The 22,143-nt window shown below is 50.6% G+C and overlaps 1 protein-coding gene across 1 annotated transcript; it reads right to left on the reverse strand.

The window, feature by feature from the left end:
- Positions 1–976: 976 nt before the first annotated feature.
- Positions 977–22,067, reverse strand: GPI (glucose-6-phosphate isomerase). The gene is made up of 18 exons (XM_072980859.2): positions 21,798–22,067; positions 17,034–17,124; positions 16,456–16,524; positions 15,190–15,309; positions 13,715–13,798; positions 13,475–13,621; positions 10,813–10,884; positions 9,528–9,572; positions 8,018–8,071; positions 6,966–7,026; positions 6,554–6,597; positions 5,658–5,810; positions 4,621–4,750; positions 4,017–4,093; positions 2,928–3,056; positions 2,676–2,751; positions 2,509–2,575; positions 977–1,514 (listed from the first exon to the last, which is right to left on the reverse strand). Exons 1-18 carry the CDS (start codon positions 21,914–21,916, stop codon positions 1,391–1,393), a joined length of 1,662 nt encoding a protein of 553 aa, XP_072836960.2. The 5' UTR covers positions 21,917–22,067; the 3' UTR covers positions 977–1,390.
- Positions 22,068–22,143: the final 76 nt, after the last annotated feature.

A 22,143-nucleotide genomic window follows, 5' to 3' on the forward strand; every position in this document is an offset into this window, starting at 1 on the left:
GCACCCCACATACCTCGTTTGCTGGTCATAAAATGTTGTATGATGCTGATGATCCGTCAGCACTAACGAAGCCAGCCAGTGATTGGCTGGGCACACATTTAAACCTCTGATGCATTTCATTGGTATTTCATTTTCCGTATTTTAGTTCTACATGTAGATATAGACATCACCTATAAAGCCCTAAACCATTTAGGACCCCCACCACCACCCCGATACCTGCTGGAATCTTTCCTGCAAAACACCTCCCTAGCCAACACATTATTGTTGAAAACGGCAACTCCTTAAGGAGGTTAAGAAAGCTGCTAAATAGGCATTCTCTATTGCGGTCTTGTGTCTTTGGAGGAAACGGGCAGTCGAGGTTTTCCAGGGCCCCTCCCTCCCCGTTTTTAAGAAGCTACTTGAAGCAGAATTGTTGAAAGCTGCCTCATATGAATGTGTGCTATGGGATGTCCAAGGTGATTTAAATGGGTTTACTGACGTCAGATTTGGCAAGTTATGTGGCTTTAGTTATCATTTATTATTTGTCAATGTTTATAGTTAGTATGGTATGATCGTTAACTTCCATGTCTTGGTGACGGTGGTTCGTTTTTGGGGGGGGGGGAGGACAAAATAGCTGGCGTCCCCTTTAGATGAGCAGCACCAGGACTCCTGGTCTATTTCAAAACAAAAACTAGCATAGGGTTTATACATGGTGAAGAACATGACTGTACCTGTTAAAAGAAGGAACTTGGGGGAAGAGGCACCTTGCTCCAGAGTAGACCCATAGTCCCAAACCACTCTAGAACGAGAGGCTCCACCCACAATGCTTAAACGTAGTGTTCATGACCCAGAAAGGGACATCCTTTCCTTGAACCGACCGTTGCTTCTCTTTTCTGCAGAATTAAAGGTTTTCAGCTGTCGCAGAAGACTTAGTAGAACTACCTGGTGCATGAACTAAGCCAAATTCACACCTCAGAGTAAGACCACATAAACACGCTTTTTGGATGTGTTAATTCTGGTATAATCTTGTACAAGTAAGGCCGGGGGTTCTCAACGTTGCACTGGATTCACAAGAAACTGAGTGTGGAAAATAGGGTTTTAAACTACCCACAGTGCAGCTTTCATCGGGTGTTACACAAGGAGTAGCGAAGTGAGGGAGGGACACAGTACCCAACATCTTAACAATTCAGCTGCCACAAACAGCCACTAAACGACAACATTTTCGAGTCTCACAAGATAAAAAAACTTCATCTGTGACACTGCTTGAGATGCAACAAAGCTAACCGTCAACAACAAAGAGGCCAAAACCAGTGAAAAAAGTGCTATTTTGGCAGAATTTGGCTAAAAGCAGCAACTACAACATCGATCTCGGTGTTCGGTGGCTGGATTGCGTCCTCCGGTGGCGCCCGGATCAGGCCCGGTGCTTCTTGATGAAGTTGATCAACCCGTTGGTTGAGGAGTCGTGCGAGGTCACGGGGTCGTCGGACGCCAGCTCCGGCTCGATCTTCTTCGCCAGCTGCTTGCCAAGCTCCACGCTGGGTTGGACCCAAGGGCCCAGGGAAGGTGGCGGTTGAGGCAGGGGGGAAGAACGGGCAAAACACAGGGAGGCTCAGACATGCCCCACACTTCCAGCCCCTCGTTCCCCCAGATTGCTTAGGAGAGGGGACGTTGGACTCTTCAAAACCACCTTTTAGAAGGTCGAAGTCCTGCTAGATCCCCCAAAACCAGCAAAAGGGTTCCTGGAATTTCTACTACTGGGTTTTGTCAGGCGGTCCCTGCACCCTTTTTTTTAGACCAGACACAATGCTTCCAAAAGAGAAAATGGCACCTTCTTTTGTCTCCCCCCCCCCATCCCACCTCCCATTTTTTAAGGCCCATCACAAGAGGAAACGCCACGTCTGCCTCTGCTCCGAAGGAAGGCTACATCAAAACAGCACAACTGGCCTACCAAGGAAGCTTCCCCCACCTCGGTCATAACGCTCCCCACGGCTCTGGACTGCTGCAAACAATTCCAAGGGCTCAGGAGCACCCCAGTCTTGCTGAATGAAAGGTTTCCCCAGAATATTCACTTCAGGGGTCATTACCAGGGAGGTGGGGGGGGGCAGGAGATGGGGGTCACCCTCTCCTATCACGACTGGTATGAGAAGTTGGGTGGCAGCCCAAGGGTATGTATTTATTTGCATGTGCTTTGCTACCCAGATTCAAGGAGCGATTTCTCCTGAGCCAGTCCAGCTTACTCTCCTTTTGACTTGAGAGGAGGGCTGTGTGTAAGGGAGGAGTCCTGCCACCACCACCACCACCCCCCCCCCCCAGAAAAGAGGGATTCTTGTGTCCAGGACCCTCCTGGCAGCCTCATGAGCAGCTAATTCCAGCTAAAAGGGCCGGGCAAGGCAGGGCCCCCACCGGGCCACTGAGACGCAGCCGGACAGGCAGATCCCTTCCCGGCAGGGGATAAAGACGCCGACAGGATTGCAACCCGTCAAGAAAAAAGGGAGCGAGAGCATCTCTGCTGAGGAGCGACTTACTTACCCCCACTGGTCATAGCTGTTAATATCCCACACGACTCCTTGGACAAAGATCTTGTGTTCGTACATGGCTGGAAAGAGGTTTATTAAACGAAAGAGAAAGCATTAGGACGGCGTTATGAAACAAGGTGGGGCCAACGAGCAGACATTAACGGGGAGGCAGACACTTACCAATTAAGGCTCCTAGAATGAACGGGTTAAGTTTAGTAAACACGATGGAGTTGGTCGGGCGGTTCCCTTCAAAGACCTTTCAAGAAAAGAGAAGGAAAGAGATCCATTTTGGATCGTCGGACAGAAACCCTGCACGCTTCCCTCCACCACCACCCCACAAGCTGGAAACACCCAGGGGGGGGGTGCATGTGCAGTAGGGTGGGAATCCCAGGGTGTTTGCAAGATGGCCTTGCGATGATGCCCCAGGGGTACCTTGTGAGGAAGGAGCTTCTCCAGAGCCTCTCCGCTCATCCCAGCCGCCTGCAGCTCTTTGCGTGCCTCGTCGGAGGTTTTCCCTTTCATCAAAGCCTCCGTCTGAGCCAGGAAGTTGGCCAGCAGGATCTAGAAAAAGGAGGATGAGACGGAAGGAAGGTGAGGCCTGGCGCGTCTGTTTCAGGATCAACTTGCTTGAGGCAAGCAAATGCCATCCATCCGCGGAGTCTGCCGAGAGCCAAAGCTGAAGGCCAGCCACCCAGTCCTTCTGCTTGCCACCACCTCCCTTTAAAACCCGAAGGAAAAGATCTACACCCCTGAATCGCCGCTGGGGCACGGAGGACGCTGCAGCTGAAACATCTTGTGGAGAACTCAGCCCCCCCAAAAGTAGCAGAAACAGTGAAAGAGGCTCGGCTGGGAAGCACCGAACCACCGTTCGCCCAAAGGGCAAACTGGAGCTCCATGCCCATCTCTAGGTCTGCACCTATTTTAATTCAATGGCTTTAATGTTTTAAGCTGGTTAATTTTAAATGGTTCCAAACCACCTTCTGCTTTTAAATTGTTTTATATGGCTCCGTAACCCCTTGTGAGGTCCTGTGATACAGGGTAGGGTATAAATGTTTTAAATAAATCATCTCAATTTAGCAAGTGCTAAAACTACAGTTCTTTAACATGTAAGGAGGAGCTTTTTCGCCCCACAGCTGTGTGCGTGCACGTACATTGAGAGGAGCACCTCCCATAACAAGACAGCAACAGGATCTACCATGTGCAGTGAACCGCTGATCACCTTCCACTTAACCGTGATCAACTGATAAGGATGGACTGGCGTCTTCAAACCATGTTATGAACGGTCTCTTGTGTCCCTCTTCCAGGTTCCATTCTAGGTCACATTCTTGCAGACCCATCGTGTTCAAAACTTCAAACATTTGCTCTCAGTCATCTCAGCCGTTATTTGTACAACTTTGAAAATGACAGGAAGTTGAAATAACCACCTTGCTGAAAGGAACCCAAGGATTTGCACACTGCTAGCATATTCTGGGTTGGGTAAGAGTAAGGAAGAAGAATTTCCTCCAGGTCTTTTTATTTTACCTTGTGATGCAGGCCATTTCTGATGGGATGCTGGGTCTGGACTGGAATAAGGAAGTCACAAGGGATCATGCGAGTCCCTGCACAGAGACACACAAGCGAGAGAAATGCTGTAATAAATTGATGTGCCGTAAGAATGTCCAGCCCTCCTTGGCTCCAACTCAGAACTTGGAAATAACAGGCTAACATGAAAACTGTTATTTTTTTCCATCAAGTAAGAAAACAAATCAACCAAGGCATCTGGAAATCAACATTTTAAAAGCAGCTTTTAACATTATCGTCCCAAACTCTGCTCCCGTTACCCAATCCTAAAATCTGCTTTCCTGGCTGACGCTGATCCAAGGAAGAGTCTTCGAAAGCATCTGGAAAAAGCCCCAGCCGCAGCCTCCCCATTGCTCCTCTTTTACAGAGCCCTTTCGGAAAGCGGCCAGCCTCTCTGTGCAAAAATTCTGCCCTGTGGATTCCAGCTTTAATTTTTAACCCACCCAAAGCCTTGGCCGCTCTAAGGCTCAATCAGACACCTCTCACCCCTCCGTGGCCCAAAATGCAGCACCCGGGTCTCTGCCAGGCTCAGCCAAGGGCGGATCTCTTCCCCTCCCCCAAGTACCTTGATGGATCAGCTGATAGAAGGCATGCTGCCCGTTGGTTCCTGGCTCGCCCCAGACGATCGGGCCGGTCTTGTAGTCCACGCGAGTGCCTTTCTTGGTGACGTACTTTCCATTGGATTCCATGTCTCCCTAAGCAATCAACAGACTTGACGTTGGCCTCCGATACTCCCGAGTGGATAGAACTGAACCCACCATGGCAGCATTTGGACCACCACTTGTTAAAAATAATAAGCTACCTTTAATTAAGCCCTCTTTGGAGGGACCTGGGCAGAAACAAGTTCCATTGCAATTGTAAACTCGCAAGAGCTAACTCTTCTATTTTTTCTTGCAACGTATTCAATCACTGCTTTTACTTAGAATGGCACGGCTGAAAGGGGGCCCTCTGGATCATCTAGTCCAGCCCCTGTCAAAGAGGCACATAGTGGGGGGGGGGGGAATCCAACTCCCAACTTCTGGCTCCGCAGCCAGAGACCTCGACCACTGGGCAACCCAGCCAGCTACAGGACAGGGTAATAAACATTCAACGGAATTATTAAATACTTTTATAGTTACATAGATGGAGTAAACGCTCATGACGATGGTGCGTTTTTGACTCCACTGCACTAAGCTTATAGCATGTTTGTGTGTGAATGCTCAGAGAGACTATTTTAGCAGCTTTTGGGAAAGCAAGAAAAATAAGAGTTCCATCTTTTTTTAAAAAAGGTATATTGGCAACACACTGATTCTGGGGAGAGGCTGAATCTGTAACCGTTATTTTTCATAGTCTTGGCAAGACTACACTGAAAATGTGTTAGAAGGACATGGGGAAAGCTACACTCCCCCCGCCCCCGCTCGCTGTGCCATCAGGAGGGGCGCCAGGTGGCTATCCTGGGCTGCTGCCGTGGCCAGGGTGGTCCACGAAGCCTACCACGCCTCTTCTGGGCAGAGGGGGAAGCAGAGCTCCACCTCCTTCTGCCCCGTATCAGAGCCCTCCCCTTCCATCCCAGAGGTGCGCCTGATTCTCACCCGCCACCTTGGGCACGCCAAGGGACCTTACCTGCTGGAAGTAAGCAGCAAAGCGATGCATGTACTGGTCGTAGGGCAGGAGCGCTTGGGTCTCTGTCCCGTAGCAGTTGATATACCAGACGCCCAGCATGGCCAGCAGAACAGGCACATTCTTCTCCAAGGGAGCGGTGCGGAAGTGATTGTCCTGTCGCGCCGAGGGCATCAAAGCAAGAGCACGTTAGCAAAGCAAAGCTGGAGCCCCCCCCCCCGGGCCAGCCAAGGAAATCTAAGCAAAGCTCTACACTCCCCGGGGAAAGAAAGGCCATGAGCATCAAGCTCTGGGAAGCTCGGATTTAGCTTAACCACACCGGGTGGAGTTACGACTTGAGAGCTACAGGCTGGACGGCAAAGGGCATGGATGCTGGGTGGCAACTTTGGCCGCCCAAGAAGTGCCGGTTTCACCAAAGGCCCTCCAAGCTTCTGGCTGGAGAACGGGAGGAAAGCCAAGCCGATCTTCAGTGCCAGCCAGAAACACCCCCCCAAGGGAAGGGCCAACTTTTGATGTCTTTTTTTTGGGGGGGGGGCAGTTCTGCCACTTAATGGAAGAACAGAAATGTCTAGTTAAAACAGCTCCAGTTCAGTCCCTCTTGTGGCACAATTCAGAGCAACCTCTGAAGTCCTTCCACCACGTCCATCCAGGCCAGCTGTCTAGGAAGTCCCTTTTAAGGGTAACGTGTTGCGTTTTCTTTTTATTTTGCTGTTTTTCATGTTGATGACAACTTAATTTTACGTTATTTAACATTACACATATACGTGTATTGTGTCTGCAAGCTGGATCTGTTTTTGATTCATGTTCTGAGTCACAACTGGGTCCCGCACTGGAATCATTCATTCATTCACCCACTTGTTTGTATACAGATTGATTAACAGAATATCCAGGTTACTCACCATCCAGTGTGCCCCAGCCAGAAGCTTCTCAAAGTTATCAAAACCTAAACAGGAATTAACAGAAACAGAGAACATTTCAAAGTCTCCAAAGCAACGGTCAGGCCTCTGCAAAAGAACGAGATGAAATATTTAAGGACCCACAAAGGTGTTCCTTTTTTTTTTTGCTCTCTTTTGTCTGACACGCTTGCACAGACTCCCAAGCCTACTTCTCTGGCAGAAAGGGGATCAGGAAAGAAGAACGGAATTCTGCATCAGGCCACTTGTTTTGTTTGTTAAATTGCCTTTCCAAGAAAGTCCCCTTTTTAAAAAAAGGCAGAGAAAGACTTAGCAAGCTGAGACGTAAACCTAAAACCACTTTCCACGGGCACTATTAGGAGGGGCACTCCTTATGGGGAGGCTTCTGGATACGTACCGATATGGAGGGCGATGGAGAGGCCAATGGCCGACCACAAGGAGTAACGGCCGCCAACCCACTGCAAGGAAAGAACAGGGAGGAGGGTTACTCAGCGAGCAGCTGAGAGGGGCACCTTCGCTGGTTTCATTGGTTCTCCCAGGGAAGAAGGTAAAAATGCAAATGTTTCCTCCCTGCTGGAAAAAGACTAGGGTGGTTTCTGTGTTCGATGGGAAAGGACGATGGTTGTCTCACTCTTCCATTGACTTAGGACATCTTGCAAAAGGTGATTTTTTTTTTCTCTGCCCATGTCCTCCTGTGTCAAGACACCCCTTTCTTGTTAAGGATTTGCAAATGTACTCACAGCATCCTTCGGCAGCAGGAATTAAAAGAGGAGAGCCGAGAACAGCCACCTCAAAGCAAAACAGCCTGGGCCCTCCATTCCTCATATGCAAAGGAAACAGGACTCGGCCACAGACCTCCATGCACGCTTACGTGTGAACTCAAGGAAAGGTGTCTCCAATCCTGTTTGTTTTTCACTTTAAAAAATGAAAATGTAGGGAGGGAAGAAGGACCAGACAGGGTACCCGATCCCAACACACCGCCTACAGTTACCATCCTCCTGTCAGAAGCTTCGAAACCTCCCCAAAGGGGAAGGTTCTGAAAGCAGGCTCCGCGTGACTCAAAGATCAAAGGTCAAGTGCCACCCATCGCTTGCCCCCCCCACTGGCCAACACCTGACCTTTACTGACCGCAGCTATGCCCCCCTGCCAAATGCCATCGCTTAGAATAGCGTGGAGGCCACCAGCAACCACCTCAGCGATGGGTCTCCTGTTACGTGGCAGCTGTTGAGGTCGAAATGGGCTGGGGAGGGTTCTCGTCAGGCCTGACCTTTGACGGGCCCTGCGGAAAAGCGGCCCACCAGCAACACCTCCCGGGTGGGCTCGGCCAGGTGGGGGAAGAGCCTCCCTTGGCACTGAGAAAATGCCTCGAGGAGAGAGCAAGGGGGAAATGTGAAACCGGCGGGGACGGAGGCCGAGTGCTGGCCTTAGGTTAAGTGTGGTCTTACTTACGTCCCAAAACTCAAACATGTTCTGAGTGTCAATTCCAAAGTCTTTCACTTTAGGCTGGGGAGAAAAGAGGAAGAGGAGGAAAATCAGAGTCAGTGCATCATCCCCTTGCCGCTAAAGTTGCAAGGTAAGAATTGTAACCAGACTCCTCGAAAAACTGTTAAGTTGGCAAAGTTACGGAGAAGCCCGAACAAGGCACCTGGAAAAAGCCCAGAGGCTCCGCGGGGGAGCGCGCGTTGCTCCCTCGCGTTGGGAGCCTTCGGATCCACCTCTTCCACTTGGCCAACAAGAGAGGAAAAGGCCTGCCTGGAACCTTCTGCCGCGCTCTCACCTCAACCCACAGTCAGCCAAAAGGCAGCTTTCCCACCAAAGTTTTGCCAGTTCTTGGTAGAAAGGCCTAGCCTGATGCGCGCCTGTTGTTTACATCTGATCTGGACAACGAGGAAAGCCTTCTGCTCAGGTCTGCCCCTGAAAACCACCAGAACTACTGATTGGTGCAAAAGGATGTCTCTTACTCTTAAGTCTTGATCAGGAGAACGAGGCTGGTGCCCGAGTACAATTCCAGCAATTTGTTCCTCTTCCCGAAGGCTCTGATCCGCTACCCAAAGGCCTCCCCTTTCTTCTCCTAGATACAGTGGTGCCTCGCTAGACGATTGCTCCGCATAACGATGAATTTGCTTTACGGTGAGGTTTTCGGAGCAATCTTGCGCTTCATATAACAATGTTTCATATGGGCAATTTTCGCTTTACGATGTTAGGGACCTTGCCTCGCAAGACGGTTAAATTTTAGGTCCCTGTTTTTCGCTTTACGGTGTTTTTGACAGCTTGGTCTTGCTTCACTAGATGGATCTTTTAATGGTCGCTGTTTCGTTAGATGGCTGTCTTCGCTTGGGAAATGTGTTTCGCTTAATGATGTTTCCTATGGCGATTTTCACTTTACGATGACAATCCATTCCCACTGGAACAGATTATCAGGTTTTCAATGCATTTCAATGGGAAAACGTGTTTCGCAAGAGGATGTTGTCGCTTAACAGCGATTTTCGCGGAACGAATTAAGATCGTCCTGCGAGGCACCACTGTATGTATCTGTCCTCTGAAGACCAGCCGGTCTGTGCAGGCGCCCTTGGTGGCCATGCACTTTTCAGCACTTTTGAGTCTTTCACCAGCAACCGAACACAGGCCAAAACCCAATGGCGTTGTTACACCGATAGCTGTAGCTGGAGAACGGCTACAGCTTAAGACGTTAGCCCCACCACCACCTGCTTTCCTGCCCTGGAGCACCTTCCCACCTTGGTAATTCTGCACGCAGTCTTAGGGAAGACCCAGCGCCTGCTGCGGTGACCCTCTCCCTGCACAGTCGCAGATGGTGTCCTGTTTTGGCTACACAGGTGGGCGCAGACTGCAGGGGAGAATCTGACCCACCCCATCATGCAGTGGCTCTCTGGTGTGGGCCTGTCGTTACTCCTGAGCTTGAATGAGACATACGCATGTGCGCGCCCCCTAGTATACTCACCCCATTGGTAGAAAGAGCAGCAAAGTGCTTGGCCACAGCAGAAGGCTAAGAAGAGAAACGGAAAGGAAAGAGTCCGTTAGAGAAGGGCACGCACGCCTCACCGAACAGGGCCGTATGTCACTCTGAAATCTCCCCCACACGGTGTCACTAGTTTTAACCTTCCCTACGTTTCCTTCCAAGATACAGAGGTACTTCTAGAACTTTTTATCTATTTCATTTTAACTACTTTATCTCTAAGCTGCTGGAAGCCTTGGGTTCTGTTGCAACCTCGAGGTTTATTTCAAACCCAAGGGCTGCAGCAACAGAAAAAGCGGCTGTTGTGCTTTGGAAGGGCAGAAGAAGCAGGCTGGACGAGGAACAAAATCCTTCCCCTCGATGCCTTCCCCGTTTGGAAACAAAGGGGAGAGTGGCTAAGGGTGCCTGACTTCAAGCCACCCCCACCCCCACCCCCACCGATATAAAGACGCAGGGATCAGCCTTAGGGCACAGCAAGTGGCTTGTTTTGCTCCCGGGAAGGCCACCATCCCCTCCTCTTGGTCAGCATCCTGGCGCCACCCACCTCTCCTAGAACATGCATCAGTCCATGACAGCCCAATTCAACCTTGCTCTGTCCTTTGATCAGGACTAAAATAATACTCTCAGAATTGCAGAGCTGGAAGGGACCCCTTAAGGATCGTGAACTCCAGCCCCTGCCTAAGAGGCCCAGTGCAGGAATTGAATTCAACCCCTGAGCTATCCAGAAGTTCAAACACAGAAGAACTGGAGGCAAGCAGACCAGCGCGGGTTCCTGGGAAAAGCAGGGTCTCACTCAAGGAAACGTACTATTCATAGTCCTGACATCTATCTTGGAAAGGCCAGCTCCGTCTCAAGTATAGCCTGGTTTCAAAGTGCAATGGAGGTGCCAAATTTCAAAGTGGCAACGGGCTAGCCTCTTTTTAATCTCATGTTTCTTTGCAGCCGACTGGGCTTCTCTCCATTCTGAGGCACAGGCCCACCAAAACGCGGGGGCCCTTAGCCGAGCCACGTTTTGCAACTCTGGAGCTGTTCTTCAGCCCCCCCCCCAAGAAAAATAAACCTTCCTTCCTCTGCACCATGTGCACCAACATTAACCTCAGAGGCCAAATTCATGATTCCAGGCTGGTCTGCAAACCATCTTTATGGAGAGATGACTGGAGAGCAGTGATGCTCAAGAAATGGCAGGGGATGAAACAGACCATTTTGGCTGCTACACAAATAATCACCCAGGACACATGCCGGTTTTCAAAGCACGGAGAGGCCTACTTACATCTTTAGCCGCATTAAGGAACCATTCCTTGGCTGTTTCAGCGTTGGTGATTGTTTCCTGGGTAGTAAAAGTCTAAATGTGGAGAAAGGGGAAAAGTTACCAGTCTGGGCAAGAAAGCTACACCACCTGTAAAGGTCGCAAGGCAAGAAAAGTGCAATCATCTGAACAGGCGGCCCTGGCATCTTATAGGGTCATAGCTGTGAACTTCATATTTGCACACATTATCCTGCATTTTCAATGTTTTGTATGCATTTAAATTGCATTGGTCACAGAGAAGGACGCCAGAAATCCAAACTGCTCAGAATTCTTGCCTGGCTTCTGAAATGCACGGTCCCGCACACTGCCAGGATTCTCTATGGAAGTTTCCGCTGATTTTGTTTTGTTTTTTGAGAAAGGTGGTCATTTCTGTTCTTTGCATTATACTCATTTTGTGGCAACCACCTGCCCCCATTTGTGAAAAAGACACCGTGATAGGTTGAAGAACGAAATTCTGCACCGGCCACCTTTTGCTGCAGCAGAGAAAGGGGCAAGAGGAGGCACTTCAAACTTTTGATGGACGTGTGACAAAAAGCCCAGAGAACGAGCGTCCACTCCTGCCCTTCCTAAATAGATCTTTCCGGTGATGGCTAATTTTGAAACCTGCAAGAACGGTGGAGCCTTTCCAGCCAAGACCTGCCCCTTCTCCGTTCCTGCTTCCGAGCTCCAACACAGATCTGCTTGTTCTCTTCGCTCGTCAAGAAGACAATGTGATTTGCTCATTAGCAGACCAGAGGTTTTGAAAAGGCTGGCTTTATGAAAAATGCGGAGACACGGTTAGTCATGCAAGAACCACGTTCCTCATTCGAAATTACTGAACCATCACAATGGAGCTAGGAAGGCCAGCCTCACATTCCGTTCTCCTCCCATCTGTCTCCAGAAAGGGAGCAATTATACAAGAAGAGGATGGTTTTATAAAGCAAAGCTCAGCAAGGCCCCTTCTTCCCTTTCCACAGCGGTCCAATTATCTAGTTAGCCAGCAGGCAGAAGCCAAGAGAGGTTCGCCTTTCCTGGTGGAGATGCACAGCTCTCTGGCGGCACGCATAAACTGCAAAAACAAGGCTAGCTTTTTGGAATCCCATTCCTGCTCCGGCCTCTCTGGCCTCCGTCTCCCATTTCCAAGATGAAATCACCCACAAAGCGAGGGCCGCCTTTCGCTGCTACAGCCATTCACAACGAGGAGCAGGTCCTGACCTCTCCACCGCCCACTGTTCTCCCCAACGGATGAAGGTCCCCTCCCCATTAATGCAGCGGAGGCTGAGGCAGGCAGACCATGATGGCTCTTCCAAGCTTACTTTTGTAACTCCTGAATGTCACTTATGACCAAAAAAGATCTGCAAAAAAAACAGTTTCCTGCTCTTGCCGTCATGGTTTTGCAGGAAGAGACAGGCCCCTTCTAAGACAAAACCCATAAAAAGGAAGCCAAAGCAGATGATCTATGGAATTCGGTTTTGATTTTTCATCATTCCTGGTCACTGGTAGGTGGGGGGGATCGGTACAGCCCCCCGTGGGTCCTGTGAGTGGGAAAATCAGCTCTGTGGACCCCCGAGAAGCTACCGCCAATGCTGCACCCTTGCTTCAAACTGGTAGGAAGCCCAGTTGGGGCCACTTTCCAAACACCAGAGGAAAAGTAAGCCGCCTGGACCCAGCAAAGGCTCTCTTGGGGTCCTGAATGCCACTGGACCACACCAGCCCTGCACATCCCCTCCAAAGAGCATCCTCTGGACAGGACAAGCGGCCTGATGCTCCAGGTAAGGACCACAAGCCGGCCTCCCATGGTGACCCATTACTGATGGCGCCCAGCGGGGAGGACTCGCATTCTGAAAAGGGCATGATTTTTTTAAGAAACAGACCTAGCCAACAAAGAAGACCCAGAGCCCTTTAGGTGTGTCTTCGGTGCCATCAGGTCGGACAGCGACCCAAATAGGGCTCTCAAGGGATGTGAGATATTTAAGGAGTGTTTTTACCAGTGCCACTCCCCCAGTGAGTTTCCAGAGCCAAGCATGGGGTTCGAATCCTGTCTCTCATAGGCCCTAACCCCTATTCACTGGCCTAATCCCCCTGCAAAGCCTGACATGCTTTAAAGCTGCGACTGACGAGGACCTTCTGGGCTCAGCCCAGCGGCCTCCCAACTAAAACATAACTCTGAATGTAAATGACGAGGCCTCCAACCCTAAAACATGCCGTGTGGGAATTCCAGCCAGCCAATTCATAGATAAAACGTGCACCTTCCCAGGACGTTTTGGCAATCCGTCTATTGCTCCTTTTAAACGGGGGGGGGGGGGGGGGAGAGACAAAAACGGAGCAGAATCAAGGGTTCCTACAGAATGGTTTGGGATCCCTGCCAACCACTCTGTTCATGCAGAATGGACAGATTCTGCCAGTGAGCGCTTGGGGGGGGGGGAACTGATGGAAGCCGTCTGTTCTTTCCTTTCTCTCTCTTGGCAGCTCACCAGCCCCCGCAGAGCGAAGCGCTCACAGCCGCTCCAATGGAGTCTGGGAATTTCTACGCACACACACACACACACACACATCCCAGTTTAGCCACCCACTTCCTGGACCGGTGCGCACACACATGGAGGAGCCCCCTTCACCTGAGCCACTGAGGAAGCGGGCCAGGACGTACCTTAGAGGCAATGATGAAGAGGGTTGTCTCGGGATTCAGTTCAGCCAGAGTTTTAGCAATATGGGTGCCGTCGATGTTGGAGACGAACCAAACCCGAGGCCCTCCCTTGGAGTACGGCTTCAGCGCTTCGGTCACCATAAGCGGGCCCTGGAGAAAGGGAGGCGGAAAAAGAGGATGACAGTCAGAGGGACGCCCAGAGCAGCTGCCTTCCCGTGGAGGAGAGAGAGGAGCACATCTCACCAAGTCGGAGCCACCGATCCCCACGTTCACCACATCCGTAATGGCTTTTCCTGTGTAGCCTTTCCAGTCGCCGCTGCGGACTTTCTGCAAGGACAAGACAAAGACACGATGCATAGGGGTATTGAGATGAAGCTTTCGATGATGTCCGACTCACGCCGTCTCTTACTTCCAAGGCAAGGCCTGGCATTTCATGACTGGACGTCAGACGCTTGGCTGGCTAGAGCTCATTATTTATTTAATGGAGCAGCCGCTTCCAACTCTTTTTTTAAGAGTTGCAGATCTAGAGCGATTCAAATTTCCAAGGTAATAGGCAGTGTAGGCGGTTGCCAACAAACCATGAAACATCTTGTGGCAGGGTGGATAAAAAAAATCAATGAGTTTTTTTTAAAAAATCAAACTGATTTTAAAATTATCTATTTTTTTAAATCCTCCCTGCGCAGCACCTTAAAGACAAAAAGACATTTATTGTTGTCTATTTTTATAGACTGTAGCCTGGTTCTTCAGACCTGGGATCAAGCTGCTGAAGCACCACAAGGCTGTCGAACGTATTCATTTAGCAATGAACAGACAGTTATTTCCTATCAGAAGTTGTGCTTCCAAATGCATGAAGAACACAGGTGAATTTATAAAACCGTACTGTACGACATTTGCAAGTGGAATCTGCGGAAGGCTTTGTACGGCGAAGGACGGAGGGCAGTGAGGTTTCAAGGGAGCCCTTGTCTAAAACCCTTGTTCTCCTTCCTCCTGTCTAAAAAAGCCCCACAAGATGAAGGAGAAACACGTGTCTCTACCACAAAAGGCTCTTTAGAGCCCCATCGGTTCCACCCCATCCTGAATGGGACAGGGGCCCATAGCGGCAAGTCCCCCTTTTTAAACGCTCCCAGCAGCTGCATCTTACTCCTGGCTCACCAACCGGGTCTGCGGGAGCTGCTCCCATTTGGGTTTTGTTTTTTTGCTTCTGTGCCACGACCACCAAATAGGAACATTCAATTAGCCTCTGACACAGGACCGAGTTCTGGAATGCAGGTCCTCTTCTGCGTTCTCTTGCACTGCCAACCACCACCGGGCATGGAGACCACCTTTTCCCCAGCAACACAAGAATCGAGGGAAATGCCATCTCCCCCGCCCGCATCCCCAAAAACACTTCAGATTCTCCACCGGCTTGCACAAACAGCACACAAACAGGTAGCTGAACCGGAGCAAAATGCTTATCAAAGCTTGGGAGCTTCACCTTCCACTCACAAGCCACAAGGAAAGAGTGGTGCGCCATACAATCGACACACCGTTCATTTTCAGTGCAGAGGTAAGGCGATCCCTTTGAATGTTCAGCAAATATTGGCTTTGATTTGGATTCAGAAGTCATACGGGCACGGCAGGTTTTTCAGTTTGCGGAAGGAACGGTGGACCCACCCCTGGCGAATCAGGATGAAGTGTGAAGCATTACACACGGTCTACTGGGCAAAAAAAAGTTTTACCTGGCAGAAATTCTTCATCTTGTCCAACACCTTGTTCACCTCCGGGACGACATCTTTGCCATCAACTTTTATGGGACTATTGGAGCGATTCCTCAGAGCAATATGGAGCACCGCTCGGTTCTGAAATGAGAAAAGAGGTTATTGCCCAAAGCCCCAAACAAGAATCCTTGCACTGGAGGATAAAGCCGTGTGTGTGTGTGTGTGTGTGTGTGTGTGCCATGCACACAGAGAAGAAAACATTTTGCTTTCTATGCGTATTTATTTACATGCCGCTTTCCTCTCAGAACTGCAATCAAGGTGACTTTTAACAGTGTTAAAGAAAACAGCTGTATTAAAGCACAACAACATTACAAATGCTAAAACAGAATTAAACTCACTGCATCATTAAGACACCACGGGCATTAAAATTCTCCAGAATCTTAACAAAACAAGATAGGTCACCAGCACATGAGCTGAATTGCCTTCATTTGAAGCGAGGAGTTGCCAAGGCCCAGCCTAGGTAAAAAAGGACTTTTGCCCGAGGGTGGAAAGATAGCAGGAACGGAGCAGACCCAGCCCCTTTCTCTGCAGACCTCTGCAAGGCCCCCCTGAGAGCAGCCATTTAAGCACGCTTAAAGCCTTGTTTGGTCTCACTCTAAAGCTTAAATGTTTACGAAGATGTACAGAGAGAGAGTTTGCCCAGGAAAGAAGCTCATCTGTGTACTTTAATTACATGGCTCAATTAGAGACTTGATGCAAGTTTGAGACAGCATTTAAACAAAATCTGTTCCTTAACACAGTGACTGAAAATCAGGACAAAAAGGATCTAGAAATAGGTTGGCAAAAATCAGAAAATAACCTTGTGGTCTCCAAAACAATACAAATGCAAGACCAGATGATGCCTTTATTAGAGCACTTTTAAAAATCAATCAATGTTTGCATTTCTAGCAATAAGTGTTTCTTATACCCTGCCTCTGTAAAAAGACACCCACACAGATATGCTTAATTTCTCTCTCTTTTAACCTCCAAGAATGTTATTGCATTCTTGGGCTTTTCCCATCGAACTTGACAACGACTGAATCTTTCCTGATCCTTTTCCTCCGTGTGTTTTCCAGACTATGTTCTATCTAAGGAAAAAAGGAATGGCGAGACGGGAACCATTAAAATCGGCAGAATCCCGGCATACCACGTGGTTAGCCCGAAGTGCAAAGCGGTCCCACGGGCTGAGGGTTTGGTAGCTGACCCCGCATCACCCAAGTGCAGCCCACAGAGAAAAACAGTCCATACCTCAGTAAAGTTGATCTTTTCACCCGTGAACATCTGCTCTCTAGCTTTTTCAACGCCCCTGGATTTTGCCTGCAAAGTGGAAAACAGAGCTCTTTCATTTTATCTTTCAGACCCACCTTCACTTCATAGCCAACAGGGCTGTGAGAACCGACATATCCAATCTAGCTCAGCTTAGGTGGAAGGGTAAAACAAAGCATGCCTCCGGGAAGAAATCGTATTCGGCAAAAAAAAGGAGCTACACACACCACATCAGTTTTCTCTGGCTGTTTTTTTAAAAATTTTCCAAATAGACGCTCATTACGTCATGACAATATCCTACCGATTTTATGCACAAACAGTCGAGAGGCCGGGCTCTGGGTTTTTACAGAAGTGGGCCTGTATATCTTTAATTCTAGGAACCCCGTCCTTCAGAGATGGTCAACAACAGAGCCTGCCAGCAGTTTATGGTTTTTGTGATTGAATTTGCTTTTTGTGATCACCGGGAGATTTTTTTCCTTCTGGTCCTTGGTAAACATAATCTAGATCTAAGAAATTATACAAATGTTATACGTTTCTCATGCAAGCTGCCCCGTAATTACCACTTCGATCAACAGCTTCATCACTTCTTCTGTAATCAGGTTCTTGGAGTAGTCCACCAGGATGTCACCATGTTCGCTGTTCAGCGTCACGCTGTCGAGAGAAAGCCATTGTGCTCCATCAGTGAAACTTTTCCCCACCGGCAGAGAAGAGAGCAAGCAGTAACTGAAGGATGCTGCAGCCAACTCAGTGGCAGATTCTGTCCTGGGCCATCGGCAAACCACGGCTTTGCCCAAGTGTTTTCAAAGTCTGCTGGCCCTTTGGTGCGGGTGCCCATCGTGGCACTTCCACACCACTGCCGCGGTCACAGCTGCTCCAGCCAGCCTCTCCTCTGGCGGCCACCTTAGAGGCAACAGGCATGCATGCTCAGTGGGGCCAGCCTGGGGATGGCGGGCAAGCAACCTGTCCTCGGGACTCGGCACGAAGCCTTACGGGCGCGGCAGGACCTGTCAGGGCCTGTGCTCCTGGCTTTGCTTCCTTTCTAAAAGGGGATTTATTTGCAACTAGGAAACAAAACTTTTTTTCCTTCTATTTGCACACATCAGGTTCATTCAACAGACAAACCCAACTGAAAACAAAGGCGTCACCCACACACCCCACCCGTAGCAGGAAGCAAAGCATGTGAGCCTGTGGTGTCTTTTTAAAAGACATGCTCTGTCCGAGAAGCAGCCATTCCTTCCCTCTGCTTCCTTGGGCAATAATCCTGTTTGGGAATTACATTGTTTAATCTTGAAAAACCCTCTGAGCTTATCAAGACAGCCAGCTCAAGGACGACCCTCCCATATTTGAGGTCAGAAGCAGAAGCGAGTGCCACCGGAGGGGATCAGCAGGGAGCGCGCAGGAAACCAGCTAGGGCAACATCTGTGCGTTACCGAGCAGGAGGAAGGTGGGGACGCGCTCCTCCTTCCTATTAGTTTAAGACAACAGACGCAAACCCTCCACCGCCTAAATAAACACTTCCAGGGGGAAAGCAAGGGGTTCAACATTCCAGCTCCTTTTTTCTTACAGCTGGGGTTGCAGAAACCCATCCAGATGCTCCTCAAGGCTTCCCTTCTGCAGTACAGCATCCTTGAAGAGGAAAAGCGGTTGGAGCAGAAAGAGACATCCCGCAGGCCGGCTGCTCAAAAGGCCATGAGTTGATCCCACTCTCAAGCCCCTCTTTCTTCCCTGATCTTCTGCTCTTAACCCGACTGGGGCAATCCAGACGGTGACCACATTCCCCCAAGGGAAATAAGGGTGCTACCAAACGCAATGCATTTTCCAGCCACCCGCCACAGCAAATTCATCTGTGCTAGAGGGGATGCGCAGGTGGGTGAGGCTGCAGAACAGCAACTAGGATTCTTGGGACTGCCGCCCCAACAAGACAGATCTGAACATCCCTAAGTCTGCACAATTTCCCAGCTACGTGGTGGCGGCCGGGAGACGCTCTCTTTGAAAGCCCTTCCTTTGCAAGAGGTCCGTTCAATGGGCAAGTCGGCCCCGGAGGGAGGCCTGATCCAAAGCGAGCCTCCTTCCTGGGATGGTGCCAAGGTTCTATAACTGGCCAAGCATCCAAAAATAGTCCCACACGCATGCGTGCGCGCACACACACACACACTCCTCAGTCTGCAGCCTGCAGCTGCTCAGTCCCCGTCCCACCCTTTCTATTCAGCTGCATGCCAAGATGCAAAAGGTTAGAAAGAAGAAGAAGAGAAAAAAAAATACACCCAGAATCCCTCGGATCTAATCCTGAGGGCGGATGAGCAGCGGGCATCTGTCAACTGATTCATTCCCAGTCACTATCAAGCAGGGCCTTGCCTGTTCTTTTCAGTCTGGGTCACGGTGGATTTCTCTTTCAAAAGGAACCTCTGATGTAAACCCCACCCCAGCAAGTGGTTAATTCATTTTTCACTAAGGATAAAAGAAATGCGCTGGTTTTTAAACCAGTTTCCCAAGCTCGCCTCATAGGCTATTTTCACTCTGCAAGGTGGTCTGACATCTTTCGAAAGATGGATCATCCTACTGCTAAGCCAGATCCAGATAGCTGCTTACTATTCCAAACCAGCAATCCGCAGCAGCAGAGTTTACTCCACGAGGCATGTCCGCAGTGCACGGGCTACGCCTGGCAAGTGCAGAATCCCATCGGCCGCATGAAGAGAGTGGCCCAGGTACAAGGCCAAGAAAGAGCGCACAAAAGGTCTTTATTAGCATAGCAAATACACTCTATTATCTGTCCCGGGGGGTGGGGGCATGGAGCTGCAATGGGTGGGGGGGTCGTTTTGGTAGTTTCAGGATATGGGACTCTAGTAGGAAGAACTTTATTATTTAAAGCCTATTTAAAGCTCTTGATCAGTGCCTTTTGCCCGCAAGCGCTCCCAAACCAGTTCACAGGAGAAAGCTCCAAACAGTTAAACACAGAGATCTTTAAATGGCAGATCTAAAACATACTGCAAACCCAACAAATAAGGTGGGTACGACTTGTTTGTCTCAAATCCTGGAACACTTCAAGGCAATGACAGCCACTTTAAATCAATGTTATGATAATATCACCCATCTCGGGTCCTTTTAAGGAGAAAGACGGGCTACAAATGTGTTCAACAAATATTATGACTTTAATTACAGTTGCCATATTTGTTTGTCTTTGTGAAACGTTCTGAAGGAAAAAGCAGAATGCAAAAAAACTCTCCATAACTCTTTCGCCAGGTGCCTTTCCTTGCTCAACGTGCAAGCGTCTTTCTCGCCAAGCTCCTGGAACAGCAAGAGAGAGAAGAGCATCTCCTTTGGCAAACTCCTGCTGCTGAGGAGAGTAAAGCTGTAGTAGTGTCGGCCCACTGAATCCACGGGGATCCGGTGAGAACAACTCCTCTGTAAGTCCCATTGATTAAAGCAGGCCTACTCTCACTGCGACTTTTCCCTTCTGAACTGTGTTTCCTGTTCATCAGCTAAGCAGCAGCATATCAGCCAGCGTGTTGCAGAAGAAGAGGTGGCTTTGCTTTTTTTAAACACCCACAAGCAAACTGAAAAGCTATGTGGTGCTCAGGGCTTTCCTTGTTCCCTGCAAAGAATGCATATTGCCTTTCTTGGGGTTTGTTTTTAAAATCTGGTATTTTAAATTCTCCCTGCCTTTGTGCTGCTTTTCAGGGGTCCTGGAGTTATGAGGCAGAAAGGAAGGGCAGGGGGGAGACCAGATGCCTGCAAAATACGCAGTAGATTAGGAAAATAATAACTTCCATCCATTGCTTTTTATTGGGTCTGTCTCAGAATTCTCCACAATGTGACCCTTCTCTTAAAGGACTCTGTGTGTGTGTGTGTGTGTGTGTGTGTGTGTGTGTGTGTGTGTGTGTGTGTGTGTGTGTGTGTGTGTGTGTGTGTGTGTGTGTGTGTGTGTGTGTGTGTGTGTGTGTGTGTGTGTGTGTGTGTGTGTCTCTCTCTCTCTCTCTCTCTCTCTCTCTCTCTCTCTCTCTCTGTGTGTGTTTATGTGTGTGTGTGTTGCATACTCCTGTCTTTCAGAGAACAGGAGAGCTGAAAACATCCCCATTCTTGAGCTGCCCTCCCTGCAAAGGTCAGGAAATGGTAAACGGTTGCAAAGATTGCAAAAACTGACCTACGATCTTAGGCAACACCTGTAACAGGAGAACTTCCCATTTCGTGCCACTTAACAGCCCACGGCCGGCCGTGCGTAGCTGCTTTTACTGGACTAGATTCTGCAGGTTCTAAGTCACCTCCAGAGGAAAGGAGAGGAAGGGTCAACAGTGGTCTGAAAAATGACAGAATCTAACAAAAGATGCCACAACCTGCAAAAAAAAAATTTTTTAAAGAACCGGAGAATGGTGTTTCCCGGCCTTTTCTTAACAGCAGCCTCTCTGTTCACCAGCCTGGCCCGTGCACTGGGCCCAGAAGGTCACTTACGAACCAGGCAGCTAATTTTTTTAATGAAGACCGGTTTGGAGCTGCTGTCCTGAAGGAGGCTCATCTCCAATCAGGGCCAGAGCGGCAAGCGACTCGGGGTGTGTGTGTGTCTGCATGCGTGCATGAGTGCGCGCGTGCAGCGAGGAGGGGCGCGCACGGGTGGAAGGAAGGGCCCCCTTGCACGCGCTTTCCTTATCCGCGCCCCTGCGCACCCACCTTTGCGCGCGGGCCCAGATGTGTACGCCTCGGGGGGGGGTGTATTGTGGCGCGGGGGGGCAGGGAAGGCGGCGCGCTGATTCAACGTGACTCAGCACCGGCGGGGCGCCCCTCCCTCCCCCCTCCCTCCCCATCGGCGGCTGTGCTTCCGCGCACGTAGTCCGTTGCAAGGAGGAGTCAAGGGCACGCGAGCCCGGGGGCGCCCCGGAAGGCGGGCACGCAGGAGGGCCCCGACTCGGCCCGGGTCCCCGCCGGGCGCGCCACTCCAGGGAGGATGATGATGATGATGATGATGGGTGGGTGCGAGGGGGGACTTGCCCTGAAGGAAGGCAGGCAGGAAGGAAGGGCGCCCGGGAACCGTCCCTGGAGCAGGATCAAGGCTCCCCCCCAACACACACCCCACCCCACCCCACTTGCACCGAGGGCGAAAGGCGCGATCGTCTCCCTCGTGCGGGGAAACTGCGCGTCCAGGCGGCCAGCCAGACCCGGGCCCCCTCCGCCGCCGCCTCTCCCGCCACCGCCCCCCCTCCTCTTCCTCCTTCCCCCCCCCGAGCAGCCATCCACCCATCGCCCCCCCTTCCCACGAGCACACACACACACACGCACGTGCGCCCTTCCCGACACGCGCGCTCTCCTCGCGGAGGGGGGGGGGGGAAAGGCACCTGAACTTGTGGAAGCGCTCCGGGTCGGCCTGGAAGAGGTTCCGCAGGACCAGCTGGGCGGCGTGGGCCTGGTGCCACTGGGACAGCTTCTGGAAGGCCGGGTCCCCCGACAGAGCCATGCCTGAGACCGGCGACGGCGAGGAGGAGGAGGAGGAGGAGGACCGGGCGGGCGGGCGGGCAAGGCGGCGGCGGCGACGGAGCGGGGCTAACGGGCGAGCGGGCGGAGGAGCCGGGACGCCTGGCGCGCGGGGAGGGCGCTTTTGAGCCGGAGGGCGGGGACGGGAGCCCCTGGCCCCGCCCTCTGGCCCCGCCCCCTCTGCGTGGAGTGAATGGGGGGGAGCCCCCC

The sequence above is a fragment of the Pogona vitticeps genome, chromosome 10 (assembly GCF_051106095.1).
Source record: "Pogona vitticeps strain Pit_001003342236 chromosome 10, PviZW2.1, whole genome shotgun sequence".
In the NCBI taxonomy this organism is placed as follows: domain Eukaryota; kingdom Metazoa; phylum Chordata; class Lepidosauria; order Squamata; family Agamidae; genus Pogona; species Pogona vitticeps.